At 41.2% G+C, this 16,554-nt stretch overlaps 1 protein-coding gene across 1 annotated transcript in view; it reads right to left on the minus strand.

Moving 5' to 3' along the window:
• Window positions 1-10,172: 10,172 nt before the first annotated feature.
• The window catches only part of LOC120932953 (hepatitis A virus cellular receptor 1 homolog), a 31,046-nt gene continuing 24,664 nt past the window's right edge, over window positions 10,173-16,554 (minus strand). The window contains exons 3-4 of the mRNA XM_040345838.1: window positions 13,253-13,312; window positions 10,173-10,314 (exon numbers count right to left, since the gene is read on the minus strand). Coding sequence (XP_040201772.1) covers window positions 13,275-13,312 — 38 coding nt within the window. The 3' untranslated portion in view covers window positions 10,173-10,314; window positions 13,253-13,274. The remainder of the gene's footprint in view (window positions 10,315-13,252; window positions 13,313-16,554) is intronic.

The raw sequence follows: 16,554 nt of genomic DNA on the forward strand, positions 1-16,554 counted from the left end.
CCATGGCGAGGCCTGTTTTGAGTGGAACCTGTCCTGTTAAACCGCTTTAAGATCTTGGCCAACATGCTGCAGCTCAGTTTCAGGGGCCCTGGCAATCTTCTTATAGCCTAGGCCATCTTTATGTAGAGCAACAATTATTTTTTTAAGATCCACAGAGAGATCTTTGCCATGAGGTGCCATATTGAACTTCCAGTGACCAGTATGAGAGAGTGAGAGCGATAACACCAAATTTAACAAACCTGCTACCCATTCACACCTGAGACCTTGTAACACTACCGAGTCACATGACACTGGGGAGGGAAAATGGCTAACTGGGCCCAATTTGGACATTTTTACTTAGGGGTGTACTCACTTCTGTTGCCAGCGGTTTAGAAATTAATGTCTGTGTGTTGAGTTACTTTGAGGGGACAGCAAATGTACACTGTTATACAAGCTGTACACTCACTACTTTACATTGTAGCAAAGTGTCATTTCCTCAGTGTTGTCACATGAAAAGATATAATAAAATATTTACAAAAATGTGAGGGGTGTACTCACTTTTGTGAGATACTGTACATGCAAATGCATGGAACACCTCTGCATGCCACATACAGGCAAAACATGACCCTCACACAGTTGTACACTTAAGTACAATCATCTGAATGAAGCCTAAATATTACTATTGGATCATATTTTTACAATTTATGAACCAAGGAGTGGTGTTTATATGCTTAAATATTCTATGCATCCAGAATAGTTTGGTATTTGTACCAGATTTTAATATTACTGAGCATCAAAGGAATTATGCAGTATCTTTGCCCGCCCCCATCATAACATCATCATGCCTGACACATGAAGAACAGTAATGTATGCTACTTATTGTGACTTAGGTGTAAATAATAGAAAATACTTTTCAATAAATGGAAGGCTCATTGGAGTCCTCCATACGAAATTAACAACAGAGACGTTATAGTTCCCAAATTCCAATATAACATAAAAAAACATCAAACCTCACTAATATATCATCCTAAACTAATCAAGTCCTCCACGATTTGGCAGTGTTTGCCCACTCTTTCATCAAGACATGTCATTTTCCCCAATTTTTGGGGGACCAGACAATAGGGACTTTTTCAAAATACAGTAAAAACCTCGGTTTGCGAGTAACGCGGTTTACGAGTGTTTCGCAATACAAGCTTTTTTTTGTTTTATCTTGACTCGGTTTGCGAGCGTTGTCTCACATGACGAGCAGGAGTCAAGCCGCTAGGGTGTGCAGTACCGCATTTGGCCAGAGGTGCGGGGGCGCCGGTGATGCTCAGAGATGCTTCGGAAACACTTGGTTTTCCGAGTGTCTCCAGTGCCCCCGCACCTCTGGCCACATGTGGTACTGCATGCACTGGCACCTTTGCACCTCTGGCCACATACAGTACTGCATACACCAGCAGTCACTGTGGAACAAATTATCTGATTTCCATTGATTCCTATACAAGCATTATTCTGGAATGTATTATGCTCGTAATCCAAGGTACTACTGTATGTTTTTTTTTTTTTAGTGATGACAGTCTCAGCTCTTGGTTTGCCCTCCTCCAGTGCTGAGAGGTCCACACTTCCCATCCCTCCTCTTTACCACTTCTGTCATCTTCACTGCTTATCATTCATTTATTTATTAGAGGCATTTATACAGTCATCAATTTGTGCAGCACTTTACATATGATTCATTTCCATCAGTCCCTGCCCCCATGGCATGCAATTTAAGTATGTTTTTTTTTCTAGAATCATACTTACCTAGGTGGATGCAGCATCGGTATGATTCTGCATCTGTCCCCCGGCTAGGATTGCCACCTCATCCCTTTAAAACTGAACACATACTAATTACACAGGTTCTGGGGCTAATTTAATGCAGAAAAGGCACTTATACTATCACATTAATCAGCCACAGAACCTGTGTAATTAATATCTGTTCCGTTTTAAAGGTATGATGTGGCAACCCTACCTCTGGCGCTTCTAACCCTGAGAACCAATCGATCAAACAACGCTGATTGCTTTGTTCTCGAAGCACTCTGTTCTGAGCCCCCCGCACGCAAGCTCACTGGAGCACTGGGCTGTGGAGGGGGCGGGAGTGGCCAGCTCAGCCTCTGAGCGAATCACTGAAAGGCTGAGCCGGGTACCGGTCCAAGTATGTGGGTGCAAAGTAGAAAATATAATCAGCGCAATAAACCACATGAAACAAGCAGCTGAACACTGGGATTCAATTAATAAAATTCCTGAGAGTAAATATAAAATAGATAGTGCAGCGCTTAAAAGTCCAAAAATAGAAAGTCCAAATAGAATCTTTTCTAAAGTGACTGGTGATGAGTAGAAATCATGCAGGTGCTGTAGCGTGGAAATAAGTAGAAACACCTCCACCAATGGTAGTAATGGCCGCTCACCTCACAGCTATGACCCTCTGCTAGATAAGGTCATAAACAGCATTCCCATAAGGGTATCTCCAAAAGGAAATCCAGCAATGATACAAATGGTCTCCAAAGGAAGGTCAGCAATCAAGCATCAGATCCAGATATATAAAAGAAAAACAGCACATAGTGTTTCTCCGTGGAGGTAAAGCAGTAAATTTTAATAAATGAAAAACGCACTTACAGAGCAAGGCACTCAGTCCAGTGCCAGGAAAAACAAGCGTGTGTGTAGCTATGATCGCGGGTGACGTCACGCTCTCCCTACCGAACGTTGCGTCCCTGGGGCGGGACTTCTTCAGCGGACGTAGGTGAGAAGAGACAGTCACCCTATTATGTATGCGTCGCTATGGCAACCGCGACGCCGACTGCAGCTACGGTATGGCAGCAGGAACAAAAAACAAACAACAAATGGTGATCCAATCAACATGGAGGGGGGAGTGTGACGTGGAGCTCAGGGGTCACATGGTAGTGATAGTTACCATGGAGAGAAGCACAGCGTCTGCTACAGTGCGGCAAGGGGGACAAAAAACAATGCCACAGCGCAGCAAAGACAAACAGCAGTGACACAACAAAGGCAGAGTAATATGCACACTGGGAGTCCCTGATCACCATACTCACCACCCGCCATGACAGGAATAATTAAAAATTAAAAATAGAGGGGGAATATTATAAAAAACTGCTAAGGTTTAAAAACCCCTCATAGGAATATATATACATGATTCACCTGAATCAAATAGAATATATAAAAACGTGAGGTCAACCGCGATCATTGTAATAAACACACAAATACATAATAATACAACAATCAATATACAGACAGTAACATATAGATATCTATATTAAAATGCATTAAATAAAATATCTGTATATATATAAAAATAAATTATCAATATATATAAAACATATATATAAAAAAATACTTGATAAAATCAACGGGCCAATTTATTCGACTACGTCGGAATTGTACTTCAGAGACGGATTATGCTATCCAGTCTAGGGTTTTGGCTGATAGATTTGTCCAAAAAGGATATAAAAGTGAGATTTTGGAAGCTGAAATGGGACAAGTCCAAAAATTAGACAGAACCATTCTGGTGTCTGATCGGGTCAATCCCACTGGCGAGTCCACTAATGTTACGCATAATTTTAAAATGATCCTGGACTATAATGTACAACATAAGAAATTCGAAAGGATCATTGCCAAGAATTGGTCTATTCTAAAACAGGATAAAGTGTTGGGCCCAGTATTACCAGAAAAGCCTCAATTCATATACAAGAAGGCTCCCTCCCTCCGAGATAGGCTAGCACCTAGTGTGCTTAACCCCCCAGTCATTTCTGACAATAGACTGTTCAAATTTCTGGGGGGATTCTATGCCTGTGGACGATGTGTGCCATGCAAGAGTTCCAAGGTCAATCTAAAAAAGAGAAAAACATTTCTGGCATCTGCCACCAACAGAGAGTATGACATCAAGCAGCTCATCACGTGTGATACTATAGGCGTGGTATACATGCTTGAATGTGACTGTGGCCTGCAGTATATAGGGAGGACCTCTAGACCCCTACATGTCCGCCTGGCTGAGCATGTTAAAGCGGTAGTTCACCCCCCCGACACGATTTTACCATCGAGACAGGCATTGTAGCGCGAGCTACAGTATGCCTGTCCCGATTTTTTTAACCCCGGACTCACCTTGTAATCGTAGATTGTAGATTTCGGCTCCCGCGGGGAATGGGCGTGCCTATGGAGAGGGAGGATGATTGACGGCCGGCTCTGGCACGTCACTCTCCCCGAAGACAGCCGGAGTAGGTCTCGGCTCTTCACGGCGCCTGCGCACAGGCTATGCGCACGCGTCGTGAAGAGCCAAGCCTATTTCGGCTATTTCCGGAGAAGCGTGACGCGCCAGAGCCGGCCGTCAATCATCCTCCGTCTCCATAGGCACGCCCATTCCCCGGTATCTTCGATGAACGATTACAAGGTGAGTACGGGGGTAAAAAATTCGGGACAGGCATACTGTAGCTCGCGCTACAATGCCTGATTTTATGGTAAAAGAAAAAAAAATATTTTTTTTTTCATTGATAGGGTGAACCCCCGCTTTAATAACATTAAGCAAGGAAAAACCATGCATAATGTATCACGTCACTTTAAAGAATTCCATCACAAAAAACCCGAAGGGTCTGCGTTTTTGGGGGATAGAGAAAGTTAACCGTCATTTTAGGGGTGGGGTAACTTTATCCGGCAATTAAGTAAGAAGGAATCGTATTGGATCCATGAGACACATGTTTTGATTCCAGACGGCCTTAACGTAGATTTTGATATTAATTGTTTTATTTCTGACCGTTGATTTTATCAAGTATTTTTTTTTTTTATATATATTTTTTATATATATTGATAATTTATTTTTATATATATACAGATATTTTATTTAATGCATTTTAATATAGATATCTATATGTTACTGTCTGTATATTGATTGTTGTATTATTATGTATTTGTGTGTTTATTATAATGATCGCGGTTGACCTCACGTTTTTATATATTCTATTTGATTCAGGTGAATCATGTATATATATTCCTATGAGGGGTTTTTAAACCTTAGCAGTTTTTTATAATATTCCCCCTCTATTTTTAATTTTTAATTATTCCTGTCATGGCGGGTGGTGAGTATGGAGATCAGGGACTCCCAGTGTGCATATTACTCTGCCTTTGTTGTGTCACTGCTGTTTGTCTTTGCATTGTGTGGCATTGTTTTTTGTCCCCCTTGCCGCACTGTAGCAGACGCTGTGCTTCTCTGCATGGTAACTATCACTACCATGTGACCCCTGAGCTCCACGTCACACTCCCCCCTCCATGTTGATTGGATCACCATTTGTTGTTTGTTTTTTGTTCCTGCTGCCATACCGTAGCTGCAGTCGGCGTCGCGGTTGCCATAGCGACGCATACATAATAGGGTGACTGTCTCTTCTCACCTACATCCGCTGAAGAAGTCCCGCCCCAGGGACGCAACGTTCGGTAGGGAGAGCGTGACGTCACCCGCGATCATAGCTACACACACGCTTGTTTTTCCTGGCACTGGACTGAGTGCCTTGCTCTGTAAGTGCGTTTTTCATTTATTAAAATTTACTGCTTTACCTCCACGGAGAAACACTATGTGCTGTTTTTCTTTTATATATCTGGATCTGATGCTTGATTGCTGACCTTCCTTTGGAGACCATTTGTATCATTGCTGGATTTCCTTTTGGAGATACCCTTATGGGAATGCTGTTTATGACCTTATCTAGCAGAGGGTCATAGCTGTGAGGTGAGCGGCCATTACTACCATTGGTGGAGGTGTTTCTACTTATTTCCACGCTACAGCACCTGCATGATTTCTACTCATCACCAGTCACTTTAGAAAAGATTCTATTTGGACTTTCTATTTTTGGACTTTTAAGCGCTGCACTATCTATTTTACAAGTATGTGGGTGGATCCCAACTCCATTGTCATGATCTTCGCCCGCTGTCTGCTAAAAGCGAGTCACAGGAGTGCAGAACAAACTACACTCCTGTGATGCCCTGGAGAAGTACAGCTAGACAAGCTTTGCCTTCAATTCTCCTTGAAAGCCCTTACTTATTTAGATAGGAGCCAATTAACCTACCAGCATGTCTATGGAGTGTGGGAGGAAACTCAATTAGTGTCCTGGCCAGGTATGGAAACAAGGACCCTAACGTTATGTACTTTATTTGCCCCTTCGGTGGCCATTGAGGTTGTAAATCCTGGCATGCGTACTTCAGTTGCATTTTACATTTGTGTTTTGGGGGCAGAGGTTCATTTTAAAAGTTTGCACGCTTAAAGTGGCAGTAAAGCCCGCTTTGTTATTTTTACTTAGAGATACCGTATTTGCCGGTGTATAAGGCAACTGGGCATATAAGACGACCCCCTAATTTTCCAGCTAAAAGGTTGGGTTTGGGATATACTCGCCAGATAAGACGACCCCCCTTTCCGACTAGTGCCAATTACATGCCTCACCTCACTGTGCCCATTACATGCCTCACCTCACTGTGCCCATTACATGCCTCACCTCACTGTGCCCATTACTTGCCTCACCTCACTGTGCCCATTACATGCCTCACTTTGCCGATCTCCATACCTTATCCCTTGTCAAGCAGAGTCAGACTGCGGGCGTCCATTGTTCAAAAGCCGCGCCTCCTCCTATTCCTGTTCCGTGATAGGTGGAACACTCAGTTTCTCAGCAGAGTCTGTGTTTAGTATTCCGCCTATCACGGACGTCGTCTCGTCTGAGGCCGAGTATGAGAGAACCTCCGTGATAGGCGGAACACTGAACACAGGCTCTGCTGGAAAACTGAGTGTGCCGCCTATCACGGAACAGGTATAGGAGGAGGAGTGGCTTTTGAACAATAGACCGACTCTGCATACTCTGTATAATACCCGGCGTATAAGACGACCCCCGATTTTTGGGGGATATTTTTAAGCTTAAAAGGTCGTCTTATACACCGGATAATACGGTAAGCCTATAATAAGGCTTACCTGTAGGTAAAATTAACTTCTCCTAAACCTGCACAGTTTAGGAGATATTCACCTTTCATGTAGCCGCTGACGTTAGCGGCGCATGCGTGCTGAAGGTCCGACAGCTCGTGCAGGAACTTGCCGGAGCATGTGCGGGAGTGATGTCATCGCGGCTCCGGCCACTCACAGCACCAGGGCCCACGAACCCGGAAGAAATGCAGAGAGAACATGTCAGCCCCCTCAGCGGTGACCGGGCGAGCTGCGGGAGCCTCATTCTAAGGTAAATATTTCATAATGTGCTAGTATTGCTAGCACATTATGTTATTGTCTTGCAGGGTTATTTTTTGGAGGGGGGTTTACTACCACTTGTAGTGCCTTTAAATCATGTGTGTGAAAAAAAGGATGCTCTCACTGTGAATCCTGATATCAATTCATATAGACAATTACATTAAACTCATATTATATACAATTGTTTAACTGTCCGAAATTTGAAATTCAATCAAATAAAGTCCATCATTATTGGTGATATTCTTATTCAAATATTAGTGCTGTAAACAACGTTGTGCAGTCCGTGTTCCCCTCCTTAGATGCTGGGATAAGTAATCCTCCAACAAGGCTCCTTCTTTGTAGATAATGATTTTCCTCAAGTGTAGTATGGCACAAAAAAAAAGAAAAGTATATAGTGTAATTCTGTTTATTAAAATGGTAGTATAAAACACAGTATTCCACTCACTTTGTACAAAATAAAACAAGCATAAAAAAACGAAACCGGAAGTCCGCCGCCACTTGCCAGTCACCGGCCGAATCTGACATCACCACCCGCGGTCACCGGGTCATCCCCTTTTTCTGCCATTATACTGCATGAGGAAGATCTTTATCTACAAAGAAGGGGCCTCGTTGGAGGACTACTAATCCCAGCATCTAACAGCATCTAACATGATTTGCAAAGCATGTTATTGGAGTCTATAGAAGCTGGTAAGTGAGCGGCCACATAGGAGGGAAGCACAGACTGCACAATCTACTATACATATCATTAGTTACAGCAACTGATGCTAAAGATTTAATACATTTAGTTGAAAAGCCACTTTTGTATTTTGTATATACAGCAGGGGCGGACTGACCATTGAGTCACTCGGGCACTGCCCGAGGGCCCCATGCCACTAGGGGGCCCCATCAGGGTTGCCAGACTCAGTAAAACCAGGGACAGTATGTAAAAATCTATGTTTTTTTTTACATCTGTCCCTGATATGTAGAAAACCGGCATGCTTTTGATGAGAAAATCCCAAGATTTTAGCTGCCCCGCCTCTGCACTGCCTCCTGGCGTGGTGGCCATCTGTAAGCCCAGGGGCCCCATAATCTTCTATTGCCCGGGGGCCCCATGAGTTGTCAGTCCACCCCTGATATACAGTATATTATATTCTGCATATATTTATAGTCTAATGTGCCACAACCCCTTTAGCAATATTAACTGGACTCATTTCACACACATTCTTTTTTTTGTATATAAAAGGAAGTTTCTTTTTGGTGGTTAATGTGAGATAAGCGGAAGGATGTTGACAGATAACCCACCATCTCATACTGCATACTCTTTATATATTAGGTAGAAAAATCTGCATAAGTTGCTATTTGGTTTCTATCAATAAGCTTTAGTTCATGAACAAACACATGATGGTTTCCTGGTGCTAGAACTGATGGGCATGGAGGGCAGTTGGATTATGCCTGCAAGTAAAAGCATCATTCAAAATCCATGGCCAACATTACCCGTAAGAGTGATCACATTTAACAATAGACTTCATACCATAGTCAGCAATTGAAAATATCAAGGATCTGATCATTGACAATTTTTTTTTATTCTATTTTAGATACAAGTGTGAAACAAGGAACTTGTAACAAGACATTCACTGATCGTTTAAAAATATAGCAATGGTGAAACTTGTGGTGACCAAAAATGTGTTAAAAGCCAAAGCCTTATTTTTTTTGTATTTTGTATTTAGATAAAATACCTTCTGCCAGGTTTTATATCTATCTGTGTTCCCTCTGGGGAGGTTCAGTGGTGCCCATTGTCACAGGCACAGAAGGTAATGGGTATGGCGATCGCACTCCTAGTCTCACCTTGCACAGAGACTTTACAGCCTGAGGGGCAACAATCTAAGGCCAGCTGTCTTCAGCTCTCAACCATGTGCTGAGAGGCAGAGCCAGCTGTCATTGATAGACAGCTGGGTGGATCCCGACAATTTTGTTAAGATCCTGGAGCAACTCTCTGACATCAGCTGATAGAGGACTATGGCCCACTATCAGCCGACTCCTGTAAGGCCCAGTTCACACTGATGCGAGTTCATAACGAATGTGATGCATCAAAAACATTCTAAATTTGCATGTCATCCATAAAGTCATTGTTTTCAATGACGGTCGTTCCCATACATGGGTTGCGATTCCTCTACGAATGCGATAAAAAAAAAAGGGTCTTGTGAGAGTTTACAGCATTGCGTTGCGAATTTAGTCTCCATACACATCAATGTAAATTGTTCTGGAATTGCATTGATGGTTCACATATGTGCAAATTCCAACACACTACTCTCCACAAAAAACAGGAAGTCAATACCTTTTTTTTTTTTTTACATTATGAATCCATTGGCTAGAACATCAATCGCAGCTATGTCCAACTCCTGAAATTCGTGGTAAAATCACGGTAAATTCGCACCTCACACAGGACAAAAAAACAGAACAAATTTACAGCGCAGCAGTGTGACCCGAGCCTTATGGCCCGTACACACGATCTGAATATCGTATGAAAAATATCGTCCGAGGAAGAATCGTATGATAATCGGATCGTTGGTACAGAGCTTTCAAGAGCCGATCATGACAGTTTATCCGATATTATTTTATCGGACAAGCACGAAAAATTCTCGTACGGTACCAGATCGTACGATTTTCTTTTGGTCAGTACAGTTGCCGTCCGAAAATACAACACAAATACATTACAACACATGACATCACTTCCGTTTTTTTTTTTCGCACAAGAATTTTCGTGACTTTAATAACCTAATTAATTTCTACTTGCGACTATTAAGTGAAAAAAGTCGTATGACGATATTCGGATCGTGTGTACGGGACATAAGTTTACTCCTATGACCCATAATAAAAAAAGATTTAGCCATACCTCTCTAAATATTTGATATGACTAGTTAAAAAGTATAAAACATAACATACAGTTCCAACCATATTATTTTATGTAACACCAGAATAAATTGTAACAATAACCTTTATTATAGCACAAAAATACTTATTTTTATGGGTTTGAAAACTTAATATATAAACATTATCTTTCAAACACTTTCTTCCTCCAATTTTCACTTATTACGTTTCACTTGTTAATGATTCAAACCCTGCAGAAAGAGAAATCGTTAGAGAGTATGAGTGTCAAGTACTAGTCAACATTGCAATATTTTTGCTCTACCTAATAATACTGTATATAAGCTAAGGTATCTGAAATATTATATCTTTTCCAATATTGCCAGTGGGCTGGCTATGATTTCTTTACACTGATTTCCTAAAGTTAATATACAAAATAAAAATGTGCCTTTTGGAAATTGCAATTTTTTTTATTTTTTTTTATTTTTTTTTAGAAATTCATAATCGGTGCAACATAATTCTTAAAGGAGGACTTTACACACACAGATCCACGTCCTTGTCTGTGTAACGGTCGATCGCGGGTACCTGGCGGACATCGCGGCCGCCAGGCCTCAGTGACGCGCCGGGGTCGCGTGCCCCCCAGTGGCCAGAGGAGCCGAGGATGTCAATAGACGTCCTCCCGGCATTGTAGAGCCACCTTGTGGCCGTCATAGTACAATGCCGGGGCTCCAAGTGGTTAAGAATACATGCAAATATTGTGTGAATTAGGTAAGCGCCAGAGACAAATTAGCCTAGAGCTTTACTGTAACGTTCTAAAATAATTTAACTAGCAACCATTGATAAAGATCTCCAAACAGCTTAATATACAGTAATATATATAAATATCTATCTATCTATATCTATATATATATATTAGATATGTGCATTCCCGTTCGTACGAATGTTATTTTCGTACGAAAATGTTCATTTTCGTACCCGCAGAATAATGTGTACATACGAAAAAATTAAAGCACCAAAATACGAAAACAACCAACGGGATTACGAATGAGCCACATAACGAACAACTGCAAATACGAACGAACGATCTGACGAAAATATGACAAAACGAAAACGGCAAAAGAACGAAAATTACATCTATAACAAAAGATTTGCATTCTGTATCCTGTTTGAATTCCCTCTCTGTTCGCACCCTCAGTCGTATGCTCACACGACATCCACAACAAAAGACCCGCACCCTGTATTTTGAATTCCTTTTTTATGTTCGTATTTTGGATTCAACAGAATGCAAATCTTTTGCCACAGATGTCACACGAACACACGACCGAAAACACCAAAAGAAAAAGGACCCAAAACACAGAATGCAAATCCCTTGCCACAGATGTAATTTTCGTTTTTTTGAATGGGCAGTGAGTGTAGTTAGTAAAGCAGCTTCTCTTTTGTGCTGAGTAGTACAGTAAAGCAAAATACACTTTTCTGTGGATTTTCATCTGAAGGGAGATCAGTTGGCCAGACTTTTGAACTAAAAATGGTTTTCTGATGGAGTTTAAAAACGAACACATTTTCTGAGAACGAATGGAAAACAATCATTTTTATGTTTGTTGTTAAAAAAGTCTGACCAAGTGTATGGGGCTTAACAATCGTTAATATGGATGAGCCGCGTGTTGAAAGTGCCGCGAATCCCGCGATATATTTACGAAAGTACAAAATGACGAAAATTATTTTTCTGTTCGTATCTTCAGTCGCATGCCCACATGACATCCACAACAAATTGTCATAGATGTCACACGAACACACGACCGAAAACACGAACAGAAAAAGGAATCCAAAACACAGAATGCAAATCATTAACGAAAATTCACGAAAATTATTGTCTAACAAGTAACGAACATGAATTAAACAGAATAACGAACCATCCCGCATGTACGAAAATAAAACGGTAACGAAAATACGAAACGATCGGAATACGAAAAAATCTTGTCGTACGAAAAACGAACGAGAACGAACAGGAAAATGGGCGTCTTACGAAAAACGAACGGAAACGAACCTACGGAACGATACGAAACAGAACAAAAAAAACGAAAAAAAATTCTGTGCACATGTCTAATATATATATAAATATATTGACCCTTAAAGTGGAGTTCCACCCATAAATATAACATTACATCAGTAGTTTTAAAAAAATGTCATTAGTCCTTTACGAATTTTTTTTTTTTTTTAGATGCCTTCAAAGTGTTGTTGCTAGGCAGAATAGTTAATCTTCCCACTTCCTGCACCTAGGTGCTTAATGCTTCCTAACCTACACCGCACAGACTCCTGGGAATGTAGTGGGTGTAACTTTCCAGGAGTCTGTGCACTCCCCAGTCTCAAAGAATCATGTGACTTGGACAGCACAGGTGCTGAAACCTGATCTGACACTGCTTGTGCAGCACTGAGCATGTGCGAGATCTGCAAGGCTGAAATCCAGGAAGTCATACAGTCTGGCTTCATGATGCCCACACTTAAGATGGCCCCAGTCAATTTCTATTTTATAAAGTGTCTAAATGCTGTAACAACCTAACAAAACGGACCTTAGTTTACAGACTAACTTTACTAGAATACATTAAGCTTGTGTATTACAGGGGTATTTATATTTAAAAAGTGAAATTGTGGCGGGAACTCCGCTTTAACACACAAACACGTGGAAAATAAAATAATAGTGTCATCTTCCCAAGAATAGGTGATTTACAAGACAGATATTTTGGGCAGATGTTATTCGGTTGTGTATTTGTCTTTCTAGAGTTCCACTTTAAAGGGGTTGTAAAGGTTTGTTTTTTATTTTCTAAACATATTACTTTAAGCTAGTGCATTGTTGGTTCACTTACCTTTTCCTTCGATTTCCCTTCTAAATGTTTTTTTTCTCTTTGTTTTCTTTGTCTGAATTTCTCACATCCTGTTCCTCCTCAGTAAGCTGTTCTAAATGACTTTCCACCGCTCAGATGATGGTGGAAAGTTTACTGAGGAGAAACAGGAAGTGAGAAATTCAAACAAAGAAAAAAAACATTTAGAAGGGAAATCGAAGGAAAAGGTAAGTGAACCAACAATGCACTAGCTTAGAGGAACCTATTTAGAGAATAAAACCCCCTTGCATTCGGCAAGACAGCCAAATAGATTTTATTGTATGCTTACTTTTTTCTGTCATAAAAAAAAAATTACCTGTTTTTTAATGCCATGTTTATTATGTGCTCAATTCCAAATCATCGGGGCATTCTTCAACTGGGAAAGGAAAATCTAAGAAAGTTAATACAATGTTAAAAGTCAGTCTAGACACTATCAGTTTTTTCAGATTTAATGATTTTCATCATATTCTCCCCACCTGTACAGGAGGTGTACTGCACATATAGGCAGCATTGCCTTATTTCACTTGCTGTGCACTGGAACTCAAAGCACAATGCTGCATGCAAAACTGAGGGCCAGTTCACATCACAGAAACGCACCCCGGGTGCGTTCTAGTGCGTTTTTGATGCAGTCCAGTGCATTTTTCCCCACCCTCTTTTTTCTTAACCACTTGCTTACTGGGCACATGTATCCCCTTCCTGCCCAGGCGAAATTTCAGCTTTCGGCACTGTCACGCTTTGAATGAAAATTGCGTGGTCGTGCGACGTGGCTCCCAAACAAAATTTATGTCCTTTTTTCCCCCACAAATAGAGCTTTCTTTTGGTGGTATTTGATCATCTCTGCGGTATTTATTTTTTGCGCTATAAACAAAAGAAGAGCGACCATTTTTTTAAAAAACACTATTTTTTACTTTTTTATTTAATAAATATCACAATTTTTTAAAAAAATAACTTTTTTTCCCCTCAGTTTAGGCCGATACGTATTCTTCTACATATTTTCGGTAAAAAAAATCGCAATAATTGTATATTGATTGGTTTGCGCAAAAGTTATAGCGTCTACAAAATAGGTGATCGATTTATGGCATTTTTATTAATTTTTTTACTAGTATTGGCGGCGATTTGCGATTTTTTTTACTGTGACCGTGACATTGCGGCGAACACATCGGACACTTTTGACATGTTTTTGGGACCATTCACATTTATACAGCGATTAATGCTATAAATATGCATTGATTACTGTGTAAATTTAAATGGCAGGGAAGGGGTTAACCACTAGGGGGCGTTGAAGGGGTTAATATGTTCCCTAAGGTGTGTTCTAACTGTGGGGGGAGGGGACTCTCAAGGGGAGGAGACCGATGTGTGTTCCTCTGTACTGGGAACACACATTGGTCTCCTCACCGCTGACAGGAGGTGGATCTGTTTGTTTACCGGCAATTGCTGGGTGCCCGGCGGCAATCGTGGCCGCCGGGCACCCGCGCCGGGTCACAAGCGCGCGCACCCTAGATCGCCGGGAACACAGGACGTCATATGACGTCCACCCGGATCGGCGAGGGGTTCCTGCCGCCGTCATTTCCCTATGACGCAGTATGGAAGTGGTTTTAAAAAAAAAATTCTCAGTTTAGGCCGATACGTATTCTTCTACATATTTTTGGTAAAAAAATGGCAATAAGCCTATAGTGATTGCTTTGCGCAAAAGTTTTAGCGCCTACAAAATAGGGGATAGAATTATGACATTTTTTTTACTAGTAATGGCGGGTATCTGCGATTTTTGTCAGGACTGCGATATTAGGGCGGACACATTGGACACTTTTGACACATTTTTGGGACCATTCACATTTATACAGCGCTATAAATATGCACTGATTACTGCATAAATGTGACTGGCAGGGAAGGGGTTAACACTAAATTACCTGACTGTTATCAATTTCCTCTAATGTCCCATCTTCCTCATCTCCAGAATTGGTAGCACTCACACTACTGTCCAAACTAGATACTGAGGCTCTGGGTTCTTCTTGTTCCTTCAGAAATCGCAAACTTTCAAAGTACCACAGACGTGGCACGTACACTTGGTCTGCACCAGCACCAGATTTCTTAGAATCGTGTATTTTGTTTAATTCCTTTTTGAATATTGTACGCAAATTGGATATTTTTTGCTTCACATAGGCCACATCGGATTTAGAATACACCACAGTGCACAGTTCAGCCAATTTACTATATGCTTCATTGCGCTTCTGCCTGTCTGAGTACTCTTTTGAGCAGACCTGGGCAAACTACGGCCCGGCGGACCTTTTAATCCGGCCCCCGGGCGGAGTGCTAGTTACGGCAATGTAGTAGCTGGCAGCGCAGGGCGAATTACATTGCGCAACGTCTCCTGCATGATGGTCAGTGGCTGGGCCGGCCATCAGCTAGTGGGGGGGGGGCGGGGCTACGGCTTGAGCCGTACATGCAGACGCACACAGGGAGTTGACATCACGTCAGATGACGTCAGCTCCTTTCAGCGCGTGTGAGGAGCGAATGATGCGGCATGGTGGATGTGACTGGCCCTCCTAGGACGGTGCAGGAAAACTTCACAGTCATCGTACTTTGGATCTGTTGTGATGGTGAGTGATGTTTTGTTGCTGTGCTCACAGACTGATGAATACCATCCATATTATATACTTCTCATATCTATTTTCTGTGGTGTCTGTCCCTTGTCATGCTTTGTGCACATTTTATCTCCTCTTTTTTGAGTTTCTGACATGTTGTCACAGTGCTGTTCCTAAATGCTTTCTTGGGTTTTTCTGTGTTTAAAAGAAACCAAATAAAAAAGCCAAAAATTAGTATGCATGCTAAAGAATCTAGTTTCCATCAGCTGGTTTATGTAATTTTATCAAAAAATGCACTAATAAATTGCAAACCATAGCTATGGTTTGCAATATATTAGTGCATTTTTTGATAAAATTACATAAACCAGCTGATGTCAGAAACTCAAAAAAGAGGAGATAAAATGTGCACAAAGCATGACAGACACCACAGAAAATCGATATGAGAAGTATATTATATGGATGGTATTCATCAGTCTGTGAGCAGTCCATGTGCAAGCTTGCAACATTATTCATACAATGGAAAATGTAAGGGTAGGGGTGTTGGCGCTGCCTACGTGGACGCTTGTCCACTGAGCACCCTTAGGTGGTCTATCTCTTAGAAGCGGTAAGTGAAAAATCAAATATCTGCTAGAAGCGGTAAGTGAAAAATCAATGATATTTACTGCTTTTTATAAAGAAATACAATTGATTTTATGCAGTATTGAGTTTAGCCTTTTGGCCCGGCCCTCCAAAATATTTTTAGTTTCTCATGTGGCCCCATCGAAAAAATAATTGCCCACCCCTGCTTTAGAGTGTACTTTCCATAGACAAGACAGTTCATTATACATATCTATGAATTGGGGAAGGAAATGTGGGGATGTGAATTTGTCCACCATCGCTCCTGTAATAAAACACAATACATCATGATTTACTTAACATTCTACACTAAAATCTTACTACCATATAACTATTGAACTGGTTTGCTTACCTTCAATTGTACAGACTTTTCGAAATTTTGGTCCGTGTAATCGTTTGTGTGTTTCCGCGTTCCTCTCCT

This window comes from Rana temporaria, chromosome 3 (genome assembly GCF_905171775.1).
Source record: "Rana temporaria chromosome 3, aRanTem1.1, whole genome shotgun sequence".
NCBI classification, from domain to species: Eukaryota; Metazoa; Chordata; class Amphibia; order Anura; family Ranidae; genus Rana; species Rana temporaria.